General features: G+C 35.4%; 2 protein-coding genes across 7 annotated transcripts in view; one reads left to right on the top strand and one right to left on the bottom strand.

Annotated features, from left to right (window-relative positions):
* LOC127834813 (uncharacterized) overlaps positions 1 to 5,313 on the top strand; it is a 104,562-nt gene extending 99,249 nt beyond the window's left edge. Inside the window, exons 2-3 of one of the 6 annotated variants that reach the window (XR_008028215.1) lie at positions 505 to 1,705; positions 3,659 to 5,313. Coding sequence is in view for 2 of the 6 variants with exons in the window: in XM_052360871.1 (XP_052216831.1) it covers positions 4,086 to 4,520 (435 nt within the window). In the remaining 4 variants the exon portion in view is untranslated. Of the gene's footprint in view, positions 1 to 16; positions 224 to 504 lie in introns of those variants that run through there. The other 5 variants (XR_008028214.1, XR_008028216.1, XR_008028212.1 and 2 more) reach the window with 5 other exon arrangements.
* Positions 1 to 17,319, bottom strand: part of LOC127835738 (A disintegrin and metalloproteinase with thrombospondin motifs 18-like) — a 139,060-nt gene that overhangs the window by 95,741 nt on the left and 26,000 nt on the right. Inside the window, exons 17-21 of the mRNA XM_052362175.1 lie at positions 16,870 to 17,048; positions 16,525 to 16,639; positions 15,239 to 15,331; positions 14,438 to 14,589; positions 13,187 to 13,244 (exon numbers count right to left, since the gene is read on the bottom strand). Of these exons, the coding sequence (XP_052218135.1) occupies positions 13,187 to 13,244; positions 14,438 to 14,589; positions 15,239 to 15,331; positions 16,525 to 16,639; positions 16,870 to 17,048 (597 nt within the window). The remainder of the gene's footprint in view (positions 1 to 13,186; positions 13,245 to 14,437; positions 14,590 to 15,238; positions 15,332 to 16,524; positions 16,640 to 16,869; positions 17,049 to 17,319) is intronic.

Genomic DNA, 17,319 nt, shown 5'->3' on the forward strand with positions numbered 1-17,319 from the left:
ATTATCATTATTATTACATACGCGCAATCGTTTGAATTATTTATATTAATACTATATTAATAATTTGGTATGTTTGACTGTATATATTATAAATGTATTGTATTTATTTTTAGAGAATCGTCAGCAAATAAAAATAATGACGCATATCTCGTGCCTTCGTATTGAAATGGCCAACTCTTAACAACTTACATGTACTTGTTTACAGATTTCGGCTTGTTTTGAAGTTTGTGATTAAATGCTTTAAATTAATGAATTTAAACGACATGACTAAAAAGCTCCCGTATAAAACAAGAATGAAATTAAAGAAATAAAAAAAAAGTTTAAAAAAAAGTTTACCCCACCTGGGATCGAACCACTGACAATTGAATTATGAACCAACTCGGTCATTTCTGATGATACTGATAACAAAAATATTGAGTTGTTATAGTAGCATCATCGGTGTTGCTATAAATATATTCTCGGTTCAATAAACTGCCGCAACACCCCTTAACACATATTTTGCAGGTATGATGAGAAAGAAAGAAATCACGGGGGCGTTAGCAAGTTAAGTGTCGTCTCATATAAGCCTGTGCTGCCCGCACAGACAAATCAAGGATGGCGCTTTCTGCCTCAACTGGATTTTCGTTTAGAAGATATCGCCTTCAAAAGAAAATTTAATAGGAGCGTTAAGTGTCGTCCATGATAAGCCTGTGCGGACGGCACATGCTAATCTGGGATGACACTTAACCCACATACTTAAAGACCATTTTTCCCAGAGCGCGGCTATGTTTTACAAACTTGAGCCCATCGCTTACCAGCACGTATACCATGCAGATGAGGAAGACCAACACCGCCCCACCGCACAAACTTGAGCCTATCGCTTACCAGCACGTATACCATGCAGATTAGGAAGACCAACACCGCCCCCACCGCACGCTATGAGAGCCTAACGCTTACCAGCACGTATACCATGCAGATGAGGAAGACCAACACCGCCCCACCGCACAAACTTGAGCCTATCGCTTACCAGCACGTAAACCATGCAGATGAGGACGACCAACACCGCCCACCGCACAAACTTGAGTCTATCGCTTACCAGCACTTAAACCATGCAGATGAGGAAGACCAACACCGCCCCACCGCACGCTATTAGATCCTAACGCTTACCAGCACGTATACCATGCAGATGAGGAAGACCAACACCGCCCCACCGCACGCTATGACGGCGATGGCCCAGTTGGGGAGTTTCTTGTCGTCGGCGATTATCTTGTCAGTGATGGACGCCGTCGTCGTTGTCACCGGTTCTGGGGTCGTCGGCTCCGTTGTGGGTGGAACGACTGCGGAACAAACCAATGATATATCTTTAACCGTTACATAAAAAACGCTATACACATCACATATACTCTAAACTATGAACAAATGTAAAATGAGTTGTGGACTAGGACTCCAGGTTGTCCCTACTTACTTTCTTTGAACGCAATGGAGCAAAAATAAATGCATGTAAGTTTAAACTTAAAAAGAAATGGTTGTTAGATAAAATATTTTCTCAACAAGGGCAAATACCATCATGCGTGATACTGTTCGGGTCAATAGTGAAGTTCCCAAAGCTATTGGAGGAAGCATTGACAACGGACGTGACGAAACTGCCGTTGATTGCCTCCGTGGCGTTGAGAACCAAGGTGTAGTTCACAACCACGCTCCCTTTACTGAAAACATACAACGACAGGTATTCCAAAAAATCATTTAAGAAAATATTGAAATACATGTACATTAAATTCCTTATGTCTCTGGTAAATTCTGGTAAAGTTCGATAATCAAAACTATTAAAGGGGCAGTCAACCAGATTGACAAAAAAAAAAAAAAAAGTTCTAAAATACCGACATTAAATGCTTTATATTGATAAATTTAAACATTGGATCTAAAAATCTCCAGAAAAAAATCAAGAATTAAAAGAAAAAAGAAAAAAAGTAACCGAACCACTGACCCTTGGAGTCCTGGAGTAAAAAGTCTCCCGTGTAGACCACTCGGCAATCAATGCTCATACAATGAACGTTGTATTTTATTCTTTATATAAGCAATCCGCGCAGTTTCACAAAATATAACGATAACAACAAAACTTTCCAAATTACCTGGTAGACATACTCAGTAAAATTGTATTACCGAATATACTGAAAATATGAAAACTGAACAACAATTTTCAAGAAATGTCATATACCAGTCGTGATATTTTAATCAATATAAATTAATAATTGTAAAAAAAATACGGTATTTTATAACTTGTCTTTTTTTCGTGTAAAAAAACAATCTAGTTGACCCGTTTAACCCATTTAAGCCTAGTGGACTCTTCCATCCTTCTAAATTGGATCAATTTATTTCCAAAATTAGGGATGTCTAGTATATTTATTTCTATATTTAGAATATTTCTTACGTAAATTCTTTTAAGCAAACAGCGAATACCCTTATGAGACGCCGCATCATGCGGCGTCTCATCTGGGTTTACGCTGTTTGCAAAGGCCTTTTTTCTAAACGCTAGGCATAAATGGGTTAAAGTACGGCGTTCTTCAGTGAACATTTCAAATAACATAATTATAATACCAGAAAACATATGTTTTCTGATTTCCTTAAATCATAACATTCTTAATGTCTCTGGCTATGAGCTGTTAAGATATTTTAATTAAGATGTTTAAAATAAATAAATATCGCCTAAATTTTCATTATTGTAGCACCTTGAGAGCATGAAATATATGGTTTATCATTTAAAACATTCGATCGCAAACACCATTGATTTTGCTTGTTTGTTTTCACGTGAAATGAGCTATACTTTTGTTTTTATTTTTTGTGTGACACATCTGACTACCAAAGTATCATCATATTGGACTCATCTTTCGAACATTAGTCTGTTAAAACACATCTGAATGGATCTTTAAATGAGCCGCGTTCTGAGAAAACTGGGCATAATGTATGTGCGTAAAGTGTCGACCCAGATTAGCCTGTGGAGTTCGCACAGGCTAATCAGGGACGACAATTTCAGCCTAAATTGGATTTTTGCTTAGAAGATACTTCATTTAAACGAAAAAGGTCATAAAAGCGGAAAGTGTCGTCCGTGATTAGCCTATGCGGATAACACAGGCTAATCTGGGAAGACACTCACTTTACGCACATGCATAATGCCCAGTTTTCTCAGAACACGGCTCAAATATTACCTGAACGTAAAGTCCTTTATCTCCTTCCATTTTCCGTTAAGGGGTGAATTCGCAAACACTTTCGTCAGCTATAAAACAATAGACATTTTTGTAAGAACGCGCAACTGTATGCAAACTTAGGCGCCAGGTCATGGGCAGGGAGTTTTAAGTTTGAACTAATACGTGCGATGTTTTTATTTTCCATCGAGAAAAAAGGTTGCAAAAACGTGTATTCACCCATATAAAATTAATCAAATAAAATTGTTTATATACCTTTCACAGCAATATATACATGTACATGTACTTTAATATACACTATGAAGCAACTAATATAATAATTACTTGTTTTCTTAAGTGTATGCCACAATTTTGAAAATACCCTTCGGAAATACATTGCAACATTATTTAACAAATTCGCACTGTAATTTGGGAAATCATACCTGTTGTTCTATTGCATTCCGTAACGTTTTATATTCGATGTGTTCTGTATCCTCCAGTTCAGATGTATACGTCGCGCCATCCGTTATACGCAAACTACCAGCCATTTCAATAACAGCCGGCCTCGGTGTTGTGACGATGCTGCTTGATGTCGTAATTATCACTGATGACGTCATAAGAGGTGACACCTGCGTTGACGTCGCCGTTTGGTGAAAACTTGTTTGCGTTGGTTCAACAACTGAAGAGATCGATAATGATTCTACCGAACTGGATGACGTTGGTTCGACAGATGAAGTCATTGTGGAAGACATGGTAGGCAAAACGCTGAGTGTGGAACTTTCTGTTGGCAAGGAGCTTGAAGTGTGTGGCGTAACGCTTGTTGATTGTTGTTCTTCAGAAGAAGTTGAAGATTGAAATATTGATGTTATTGTGTGATAACTTTGAGACGTTATTGTTGACGTTGTAAATGGCATTACGGGCGACCTTATGGAGGAAATTGAGAGTGTTAAATCCGGGAATGTAGTAAACGATGACATCACTGAAGAAGACGAGGACACACTTGGATCTATATATGTCGTAGTAGCAGATAGGCTCACCATCTCTGATGACGAAGAGCTCAAACCTGCTGCTGGAGTGGGAATAACAAGTGAAGTAAACAATATTGATGAAGATGAAGTCATAGGCAAAACTTGTGATGAAGGCGTCGTGTCAGAAGATTGCATAACAGTGCTTGTCAAAACGGTGCTTGTAGAAGACGAAGGAGGAAGAGACGTTACCATGGGTATGCTTAAAGACGAAGAAAGATCTACCTGTGATGAAGAAGAGGTGCTGGAAGATGTTAATAAGTCTGACGTTGTTACTGAAGACGACAGTGGTATTGTCGATGCTGAAGAAAACACAATAGTTGACGACATAGATTGAGAAAAAGATGGTGTTATAATGCTACCTGACGATGTTGCAATAACAGCAGAAGTTTGCTCACTTGACGTTGTAGAAGGTTCGATTGATGAGGGCGAAGACATGACTCCCGATGTTGTTAATGCGAAATCCGATGAGGTCATACTGGATAATCGAGTTAATAAGTCTGACGACGATGCAGGAGTGCTGGAGACTTGAGAAGACATGCTTTGTAAATCCATTATAGAAGATGACGACGTGCTTGAAGACAGCGTATATAAATCTGACATAGATGTATCCAAATATTACATATCAATAAGTGATGAAGACAATGCCGTTGTTGATGACGGCATGGTTGACACAGACGTAGGTATACCTGTATAGGAAGGTATTGTTGAGTATGATGAATCTAATGTTGACGATTAACCAATCGCTGAAGACGACGAAGACATTGTTATCGATGACGTAGAAATTGGTAAAGGTGACATAAGAATTAATAATGACGACGTAGATATTAGTGACGATGATGTAGGCATTATCGGCGAAGACGTATCCATGAGTGAAGACGAAATAGGCATTACCGACGATGAAATAGACAATGGGGCCGATGACGTTGACATTATTAACGATGACGTAAACATTGGTGACGACGAAGTAGGCAGAAGTAATGTGACCGTAGAATCTGAGGACGATGATATAGATATAATTGATGACGATGTAGGCATCATTGATGATGACGTATCAATAATGAGGCATTTTGTATTCAATTCACAGAACTCTATAAATCTTTACATAAATAAAAGTATTTTGCAAACAACTTTTAACCTATCCGTTACTCACTAAAATCCGCTAAACACAAATCGACTGTACTAACATAGAAAGAAGAAATAATACAACCCCGTAATATGAGTAAAGACTTTGTAATCAATGTTTTGAGGACAGCTTGGTGATCTGTAAATCCCATGTGATATGTTGAAATCGGGTATCATAGTCATTCAATAAGTCGCAAAATGCTCGAAAACAATTTACAAAGCAAAATGTGACTTAAATTGATAACTAAAAATACCAGTTTTGCCCTGTCAAGCTGTCAAGAAATAGAAAGTCCTGCATTCACATCGAATGTATCCTTCGAATTCATTCCATTGTTGATATTGGCGGAGATTAAGTTAATTATAATAACTCATATATCCTAAATGACAGTTTCTAAATAGCCAAACAAGCCGATGTATGCTGTAACAAAGTTTTGACACGAGTGTGAAGATTATCTCATGGGCAACCATTGTTGTATGACCTTGAGCGGTCCGTCTAAAATGCGTATATGACTTATATCCGCGGATATGAACGAAAAGTGCGAATATGAACGAATATAGGCAATATTTATGCGTTTTATTTTGCAGTTTTGTTATGAAAAAATCACTGTTGAATTAAAAATTCACAATATGTGATAAATATGTTAAGACTGCCTCAAAATAGAGCAATTTAATAAAAGCGGTGGTCTGACTGGTCGTTCATATTCGCGGATATTAATTTGGAGTTACTGAAATTAAAATTCCAATGAAAAACGCTTTTAAATTCATTCGATCGTAACATTACACATTAGCGACGTGTAATTTTGTCACAAAACGATTTTCATATAACAAAAATAAAGGAAAATACATTTAAAAAGCCATTATCTGTTCATATCCGCACTTTTCAGTCATATCCGCTGATATGAGTCATATACGCATTTTAGTCGTACCTTATGTTGAGACATGAACGACAACTCTGCTGGAGAATGTTACCAATGCTAATCAGCGAGATATGCCGATTAGAAAATCGACACTATCTCAATCGGACTGGCTCGCTCTTTTACATAGCTCGCCATTGTATAGCTCGCCATTGTGAAGAATTTTTTCATGGTTTGATAACTTAGACGATGCTGAAGCAGAATCGTCAATTACGTACAGTATCTTCGTTTTTGAATACCATTCGATTTTTAAAGGGACCTGTTGACATATTTTATCGGTGACGCTTATGTCACGGATTCATTTTCCTCAATTTTTCGCTTAAAAAAATGTATGTTATTATTATTTAAAAAATAGATATTTCATTACGGTTAAGACAGGTCTATTAATCATGACATAGGTGATATTAGTACAAGCATGACTAGTATGAATTTAGTGTTGTGCCCAGTTTATGAATATCGACTGATTGTCTGCGTAAGTCTATAATATAAATTCATATCGCAAGTGTAAATTGGACGTTAATCAAAAGGTCATGTCGAAATGTGGTTTGTCTTTCAAACACAAAATGTCTTTCTAGATGAAGAATAAGTTCAGTCAAACTGATTAAAACATTGAAGCATAACGAGAAACCACCGGAACTCTTTTGATGTGGTTCCACAATAAAAACCGCCAATAAAAAGGAAAGTAAAAGAGGCGGACTCAACAGTGATATGACGTTATTACTAGGTCATCAAAATGCAAAGGTTTTCACGAAATACTCCCGTAAACATGATTAAATGTGAGCTAATACATTTCACCGATTATTTCATTATTAAATTACTTACACAGAGACTGGGAAGACACAGTTGTGGTTTTTGGAGACTGGGTAGACACTGTTGTGGTATTTGAAGACCGGGTAGACACAGTTGTTGTAAGTGGAGACTGTGTAGACACAGTTGTGGTATGTGGAGTCTGGGTAGACACTGTTGTGGTAGGTAGAGACTGGGTAGACACAGTTAAGTTATGTGGAGACTGTGTAGACACAGTTGTGGTATGTGGCAACTGGGTAGACACTGTTGTGGTATGTTGCAACTTGGTAGAAACTGTTGTGGTATAATGCAACTGGGAAGACATTTTTGTGGTCTTTGGAGACTGGGTAGACACTGTTGTGGTCTTTGGAGACTGGGTAGACGCTGTTGTGGTAATTGGAGACTGGGTAGACACTGTTGTGGTATTTGGAGACTGGGTAGACACTGTTGTGGTATTTGGAGACTGGGTAGATACTGTTGTGGTATTTGGAGACTGGGTAGACACTGTTGTGGTATTTGCAGACTGGGTAGACACAGTTGTGGTATTTGGAGGCTGGGTAGACACAGTTGTGGTATTTGGAGACTGGGTAGACACAGTACTGGTATTTGGAGATTGGTTAGACACAGTTGTGGTATTTGGAGACTGGGTAGACTCAGTTGGGGTATCTGGAGACTGGGTTGACTCAGTTGTGGTATTTGGAGACTGGGTAGACAAAATATTTAATGTGACGACAATATCCATTTAACTCCAATCATAGTGTTGTAAAGTTGTGAGTTTGTGACATAATCCACCAGCTATTGTATAATTTTGGTATTATAATGCTAGATTCTACTAAGGGTATATATATATTAGTAAAAGTAATATTTCATAATAAGATTTACCCTTACATATATCACATTCGATATCACGTTGGAGGTTGGTTGCATATTCGGTAGAATAAAACTACAAGGGATTTATGCGACAATAATATATTCCAATCTATTACAAGTGTATATAATTACTAGCGTTTATGTCATTCGGAAACATTATACTTATTTCCATGGGATATCCTTACGTCAACAAGTGACTCATTCAGACCATGTTGTGGGTTTACGAAATCTGTATGTTACATCAAACGAGTTTGGATATTTTGAGATTATGATATGAAGCAGACATTTTTGTACAAATGCGCGCCTCATTACGATTTCAGAGGTTTGCGTGAACTTTGTTTAATTTATAAAAATATCTTGTCTTACATTGATCACAGTGGCTTACGTTGTCAATGATGATTGAAACATTAGGTCGAAGATTCATACATTTTTAACGTAACAAGATTAGTTCACACAAAGGAAGGCATTTAATTTTACATATATATATGCTGCATAAACGAAGTAATACATTTGTAAATTGTAATTTAGTTGAAATCCTGTGTACAAACAACTAAGTCAATGACAACGTGTTAAAACAACACCAAGAAATAAAACTGTTTCCGAAAAATTGTGTCACTATACCGTTATATTTGTGTCTGTATCACAAGAACAATCATCGCATATCATATTTGATGATGTATACAAATTAAACATAACGTAAATGAAAACATTACGTGTTTCGGACAAAACTAAGGGTAAAACGGAATACTGTAATGCTTTGCTCTCCACCATATATCGTGCTGGTTTGTGTTACAACCTGTAGAAGATTGAAACATATTTCATACAAAGGAACTTCAGCTGCGCGATGAGGAGGGAAGGATAAGTATTTATGGAAGTCCTTACGTACCAAATAATCTGACAGAGAATTCACTCAATTAATCCTACCGATAAATGATTTTATGTCAGAAAAACCATGGCCTCGTGAGTTTCATAACAGTCAGGGTTTATTCTTACACCAGAATGACGGGCTAGCAGTGTAAAGTTTTCTTAAGCTCTTCGGATAAATTCCAGTACACAAAGACGTTAGCCTTATGTTCTGCATGCTTTGACAACACGCAAAATACAAACACAACACACACGCATGAGAATACGGAAGAAAGCAAGTATCACCACCGTAGGAACGTATTTTCACAAATTGTGGAGGGGTGTTAAAATTGGTTTTTAAGACGAAAGGACACATATACATATAACTTAAATAAAAAGTTGATTGTGCTTATGTATTCTGATCATGCAATATCAGTAGATCAGTATGATTTTTGAGATACTTCCTTATGATAGATTCAATTGACGCTTTACGTACGAATAAAGATATTTAATATCAACACACTTACACTTGTTGTTGTTGGATCAGGCACTAAACAATAAAATAGAAAAACAAACTAGTGTTTATAACGGTACGGAACGGATGCATTAAATATTATGATAATTCAATACAAAGGCCAATGTTCAACATAATAACACAAAACGTACACAATTAATTAAAAATAATATCGATTTAGACATATTGAGATAGATTTATAATATATATATATATGCGATGTTTGTTTATTACAGAAACAATCCACAGCTACAACTTTATGACAATCATAGATTGGAATAATCGTAAACATAATACAGATTAAGACAGTTTGAGATATATGTTTTATGACAAGCATATACTGGAATAATCGTAAGTCATATTGAGGGTATCTACAGGGATTGGGCATCATATTCAGAATACAGTAACAGAAAAATCCTTTACCACATAGTCCGCAAGACATGTAGCAATCCCGCTCCATCTGTTCGTTCCTCGACTCACACCAGCCCTTTCCAACGTTGGTCACGCATATTGTCGTGTTGGTTTTGTCTTGACATGATGCTTTAATTAAATTGGTATACTAAAAAAGGTCACCGTATTGCCTGCACTAATAAAGAATACATTGGTTCATAGCAGAACGCCATGATATGAAATTTGAAAGTGTTTATAGTGTTTCTTATTTAATTAAAAAAAATGTTTTAAATACTATGAAACCTCAAGTTTCACATGGTCTACACCTGTGAAATAACACACAATAATTTGCAAGATCCAATGCGTATGCATTTAACGTTAACCTTTTTCAAAATTAAGCAAGTTATTATCTTTCTGACATAAAACTATATCGAAGAACATGTATCAAACTCATTTAACTCACAGCCGCAGTCTAAGTCTCCGAATCCCTGCGGACATGAGCACCGACACGCGGTCGAATTAAACGTGCCTCCGTTCTTGCACGTTCTAACCTTGCAGTCCTGACAGTCCTTGCCTTGGAACGGGTATCTGTAAAGGAAATCTATACTTGGGACGGATATCTGTAAAATAAATTACCACTTGGAACGGGTATCTGTAAAGGTAATCTACACTTGGAACAAGTATCTGTAAAGGGAATTAACACTTGGAACGGGTATCTGTAAAGGGTATTAACACTTGGAACGATGATCTGTAAAGAAAATCTACACTTAGAACGGGTAAAGGACATTAAAACTTGGAACGGGTATCTGTAAAGGAAATTTACACTTGGAACGGGTATCTGTAAAAGGAATTTACATCAACAGTCTTGGAACGGGTATCTGTAAAGGGAATTTTCATCAAGAAATTCCGTTCGTAGTGTAAAAGGGTATTCGATATTACTACGACATTATAATTTAATGGTTATTGCAAATTTTGATTTGATATAAACTGTATTTCATAATACAACTGTTTTATCATATTTGCTACACTTTAAGAAAGTCTTAAAACAGACATGATGCTGTTATTTTGTATTGAGTATATCCGATTCATTCATACAATGCTAAACACTGCACACACAACTCGACATTTGCGTTTAGACACTCTCAACAAGTGTAATTGATGTGCTTAATCTAAGCTTGTGTTTTTTAATGCGATAATCTCATTTTTAGTTGCGTCTAAGCTTATGCAATATCGCACAATGGCAGTGCCTTCGGCGCCTTTATTTTACCATGATTTTAGTTATTAGCTGTTATGTAAAAGGTAAGACTCAAGATGGATGCTGATAAATGATTATATTTTAGTCTAATCTTATTTTAGAAGTGTATGGATGCCATTAATCAATATAATGTTTATCTATAACAGCAACTATAAAACCAATTTAAAATACAATGTGCCTCTGAACTTGAAACATAAAACTGTATTTAATGCAATCATAGCAATAATTCAATAATAAGGCAAAGCAAGAAAATAACATTGCCGAAAGAAAATTAGGAGTGAAATATCTTTTCTAAATGTTCTAGTTTCAACGAATTATCAATCATAAGCCTATAGTTTTCAAACTTATACCATATTAAAGGGGCCTTTTCACGTTTTGGTAAATTGACAAAATTAAAAAACGTTGTTTCAGATACGCAAATGTTCGTTTTAGTTATGATGTTTGTGAGGATATAGTAATACTGAACATTTATCATGCTCTAAAATATCAATTATATGCATCTTTTTACGATTTCAAACCTGAAAAGTATAAGGCGTTGCAACGCGAAACGATTAAATAATTTGAAAAGTTCTGTTCTTGTCGTTATATTTTTGTGAAACTACGAGGATTGCTATATAAGTAAAAAGTACATGTCATCAAAGCATGAGCACGGATGGTCGAGTGGTCTAAACGGGAGACTTTTTACTCCAGGATTTCAGTGGTCCGTGGATCGAGCCCAGTTTAGGGTTACTGTTTTTTTTTCTTTTTTTAATTGTATTCTTGTTTTTAATGGAGATTTTAAGGTCCAGTGTATAAATTTATCAATATAAAGAATTTAATGACAAGCTTCAATCCATGCCAAAATCTGTGAAAAGGCCCCTTTAAATAAAGATATGACTTTTTCGTAAAGTCGTGTAAAAGACATTTAAAAAACTAGTTTTAAATACACACAAATCAACTCAAATGTATCTGTTGTTTAACCATATTTTTTCGCCTCGATTAGATCACCATCCTAAGGATTGAACCGTTCCTGTGTAAAAGACTATGGAAGAGATTTCTCTCCCGATAAGGTGTATGAAGTGTTATTATTCCTATTTGTGGATACCTGCATTCGCACGCTGTTCCGTACGTGTTTCCAAGACAGTTACAGCCGCACCCAGTCGACATCAGACTCATTCCGTTATTGCAAATCTTATTGCAAGTGGTATTGCACGAAGCGCCTGCAAACATTTTACGACCTTATGCTTATGCAGCACATGAATTACATAAGATCAGACGATTCACATGTTTATATTGCTGCACAGTTAAACATTTAATAATTTCATACAAATATTGTATTAGCGCAAAGATAAGGGAAGGTTTAAGAAGAAAAAATCAAAATATCAAATAGCTTGTATTTGTCAAGAGATATTTGTAATATAACGCTAGGACCGAGACGATTTTATAAGTTATATTTTGTTCAAGTAGAACTGAATTGGATTCAAAGGAACATAAATCAAGAATATAAAGGCTTCAATCTCATCAGAAACTGAATAACTCTTAATTTGTGTTAAAGCAATTTAAAATTGTGCAGAAGAAAGGCTGGAATTGAACTTTCGTCAGATTTGGTCGTATTTCTCTTGTTACGAATGAGTACGTTTAACTACAATTAAGTTCGGTACTAATTGACTGAAACAAATGCACGTCACCCTAAAAGACAAAATTTTCAGAACAAACAAACCATTACCTAAGTCTTACATCAATTTAGAATAAAAATCCACTTGAATATGGGACACACGAACAAAGGCGGTGATTTAATTCGACATTAAATTTTAATCTGATCTGGCAATATATATATATAGACAGGAGAGCGTTTTCTTATGAAAAACAATGACAAAATAACACATCACAACGGTAATGGCAATACCCTTAGTTACCAAAGTAGCCGGCATTGCACTGACATCCACATAGGGTTTGGTTCCAGGTGCCGTAGCTTCCGCATGAACCGGTACAATTATCCACTAGAAGAAATACTAATTATTAGACAAGTTGCATTTTCACATGCATGCAGTTACAGAAATACATTATCAAAAACATATTGTAATAAACTCTTACAAGTTACTGTCAGGTGCTCGTTGTTTTAGGCAAGTGATTACGCATGAATAAGATATGGAACTATACATAAAACACACCACACATTGGACAATAGCTGAATGACATGGGACCATAGTGGTTTGCTTTAAATTGTTTATTCTAATTTCAAAAGCCATTTATAAAATAATATTTATAAACAACAATGTTTTTGTAAGTAAACTTGCAGCGTTAAGGTCATATGAAAATATTCGTACATGATAAGGAGTAAGCATAATATACTCCTACGTTCGGAGACGAGCCTTTCTGGACAAACTGAAAAAAACATAAAGACTAACAATAATTGCGTCCTGAAGCAACAATTATTCACGGTAAAGATGTTTGATGGACGGCTAAATGATATCGAAAGTATGAAAAGTAAATGTACAGCAAAATACCTTACACTGAATACGTTAAAAAGTAGAAGTATACTATTTATTTGTTATAAAATGATGTAACCCTGAAGCTCTTTGTGAGGGGCGGATCAATCTACGAACGTGTTCATCTCTCTGAATGACATGGACAAGCAAATGCACATTCGCATTATTATAAACGGCATTGGAGGCTTCTAAAGTGTGCGATGTATGTAGGCGTTTGTTCGACCGCCAATAAGATATTGCAAACCATATAGCGTTTGGGTTGTTGTGTGTGTTTAAGTCCCCGTTCGCGGAATTATATATATGGGCAGAATCGTAAGAAAGCGTGTTTTTATTGAGGATATCACTGAAAATCCGGTTGAAATCGGTTGAAAACAAACAATATAGCGATTTTTATTTTGGGGTCGAGTACGGAAAAGTACGAAAACGACCTAATTAATATTCATAATTCGACACGTTAATTCAAACCTTAACAATTAAAATTGCGGATACGGGCGAATTAAGCGGAGATAAGGTAAGAACAAATGTAAATACATCTGTTACAGATGGAAACTGAGTTTCAACGCTAAGGTTTGCTAAATCGATGTATTTATCTTCCATTTGCTAATACTGTTTAGCGAAAACTAAATATAGATATAATTTGCATAACTCGCGACGTTGCAATGATTTTCGCCTATTTCATGTATTTATGATCATTCATATATTATTTTATCGATTCAAACTCGATTTTGACCAGGTGATCGATGTCAACCTGGATGAAAAATATATTTCAATGAATTTATGTTGTAGTGTTTTTTTTGCTATACGATTTATATGCAAAACAACGATCTATTCCGCGAACGGGGACTTTAACTCTAATGTTCAATCACTGTGCAATGTTATTTCTTCCGGACACCACTTGTTTCGACAAAGATGTGTTTAAATATACCGGGACTATTGAATTATTTTGTTTCAAAATGTATTGAACCTACATTTGATATGTTACAGTTAGCTGCATGATTATTCGGATGTTTTTCTATTATGTTTCAATTTCTATTGCTACTTTTACTAACATTTTTATGAGTGTGTACTATTAGACATGAACACGCGTACCTTAATGACAACTGGTCGTGATATAGGACCCTCAGTGTACAGGAATTGTGTTCTGAAGTTACCATACCAGTAGCTCCCTGCATAGTTGAACGGGTTTGTCAGACGCACGTAGCTTAATGTCATTACACCCCTGTTCTCCATGCTATATAACTCTACAAAAATAACCCACATATACTGTGTATTTTTGACGGAATGTTAGTTTAGCAGTGTGATCTAATGTAGGCCGAATGCTCTTGAAATGATATTTAGCGTATTTAATTATAATATTCACCATTGAATATTAAATTAGTAGGTGTACGAGATGCAAAAACATTTATAAGTTATTTAAAAAAAACATGCATGTGCTGAACACGTCACATGAATTGTATCAAGTTTGTATTAATACATAAGTTATTATTTTAACGATTAATAGCATTTGCTAACTATGTATACACATATCATTAATCGCATCTGCTAACTATGTATACACATATCATTCATAGCATCTGCTAACTATGTATACACATATCATTAATAGCATCTGCTAACTATGTATACACATATCATTAATAGCATCTGCTAACTATGTATACACATATCATTAATAGCATCTGCTAACTTTGTATACACATATCATTAATAGCATCTGCTAACTTTGTATACACATACCATTAATAGCATCTGCTAACTATGTATACACATATCATTCAATAGCATCTGCTAACTATGTATACACATATCATTCAATAGCATCTGCTAACTATGTATACACATATCATTCAATAGCCGACTTATAAACTCCAATTGAACTATATTTACAACCTATGAAGTTGTATGTCATAGCGTTATAGTTGAAATAGAACACGATGTTGAAGGACCCAGAAGGCAATGTAGCGATCACCTGTCTCGTGTCAACTGTAAAGACAATTGTGTTGATATATTTTAGTTTTATTTAATGTATATATTTAGATAGTAGTATATATTAATTTCGGCATCAGTTTTATTTAAAGCGAGATTATACGATTTTGTATAGGTGTTAAATTGTAATGTATTGATAAAATATGTTACAATAACACAAAATAGGCAAGGAAAAGTATACATTGAAGACGAATTTTATAAAATGCAGGAAAGACAAATTAGCGCCCCGAGCCGATTGTGACGAAGATATTTCGTACATATTTTCCTACAACAACCGAAGCATACGTCTTTTTAGTTAGTGTTCGTGTGTCGTATGAATAGATATCGTAGCAGGAATTTAAAATGAACCGTTTAACTAAATTTATTTTCACATCGTACATGCCTTATTTACATGCTGGCGAATTCGACTGAACATACATTTTCAATTTCAGAATTAAATATCTGGCTTATTTCGCATTTTCGACATATGTTCTTCTTAACTTTTATTTAATTAATATTGAAATATATGTTTAAAAAGTTTTTCAACATTTTATATAAATTAATTAATATTTGACGAAATCGTATAATCTCGCTTTAATGTACTTATTTGGTAAATAACTAATAATTCAAGATTTTATGATATAGTGTTAATCTAAACATGAAAACCGTAACACGAAAATAAATCTAACAAGATGAACAGCAAACGCATAACTAACACTACTTCTCAAACCTCAAAAGCCAACTATAAGCATAAATGATCCAACCTGGGAAAACCGCATTGGAACGGTCATTGCACCTGATTTGAGGTTTTAAACTGATTGAGGGCTAGCCTATCCTGACACCTACCCGAGCATTACTTACAAACCAAATGCCCGGCTTAACGATTTTAAAACGTATTCTTGGCTTCAGTCGGAAACGAAAGATTTGCTTTACAGATATTAAGTGAACAAAAATCTTCCGTCACCCTGAAAATAAGATTCAATGAGACTGCATTTTATTGCCCATCCCAGTATTTAGGAAAAGTCGCAGTGTCATAACCATAGTTTCTACGGTTTACGATATATCGCAATACATTACTGCAAAGCCTATAGCGACGATTGGATAGAGTGAACCATGTGTCTTGAATCATATTCGTCGCTTAATTGTTAAAAACAACTTTATATGATTATAAGTGTCACAACGACCGTATAAAAATAAATAGAAGTATATACAGGCAACACTCTCGTTAAACACTCCTTTAACAACGTTGCACGTCGAATTATTTCCTCCACACACCCCACATTCGTCATTCGCCTTTGTACCAGATACGTTATCACAACCGAACATCTGCAAATACAAACGAAGCAAGAGTCATTTGCAATATCTAAGCAAATTTTTATAATCTCTTGAATTTGAAATATCATATTATATCATATAAAATCATATTATATCATATCATATCATATAATATCATATCATATCATGTCATATAATAAAATATCATATCATATCATATCATATCATATCATTTCATATCATATCATATCATATCATATACCATATGAAATAAAACTAACTTGACAGTAGCCCTGTACACATCGGCCGTATCGACCAGACCGCCGAGCGAGTTTGTTGGTTTCTATAAACGAGTCGAGATCAGCGGGGTCACATGGTGTCCCATCCGGCATCAGACCAAACCTCTGGTAATAGTACACAGGGTTGAGGCTGTTACACTTCACCTCGCACTGCCCGTAGTCTGCGAATGTACACAAGATACATTATCAAATTGATAAGTAAATGAACGACAATAACACTCGTTTACTACTTTAATATGATCTGTGTAGCTATTTCATGTTATTTTGCTTCATTTATTTTGTTTTACTGTTTCGTACTGTTTTGGCCTTGCCTTTAATAATAATTTGTAATTTGAATAGGTCTAATTGAATGCAATAGCTATTTCGATGCATTGGAATACTGAAAGTGGTATTCGAAACTAAATATGATCGGCAAGTATTGAATATGTGGTC

Source organism: Dreissena polymorpha, chromosome 6, assembly GCF_020536995.1.
Source record: "Dreissena polymorpha isolate Duluth1 chromosome 6, UMN_Dpol_1.0, whole genome shotgun sequence".
NCBI lineage: Eukaryota > Metazoa > Mollusca > Bivalvia > Myida > Dreissenidae > Dreissena > Dreissena polymorpha.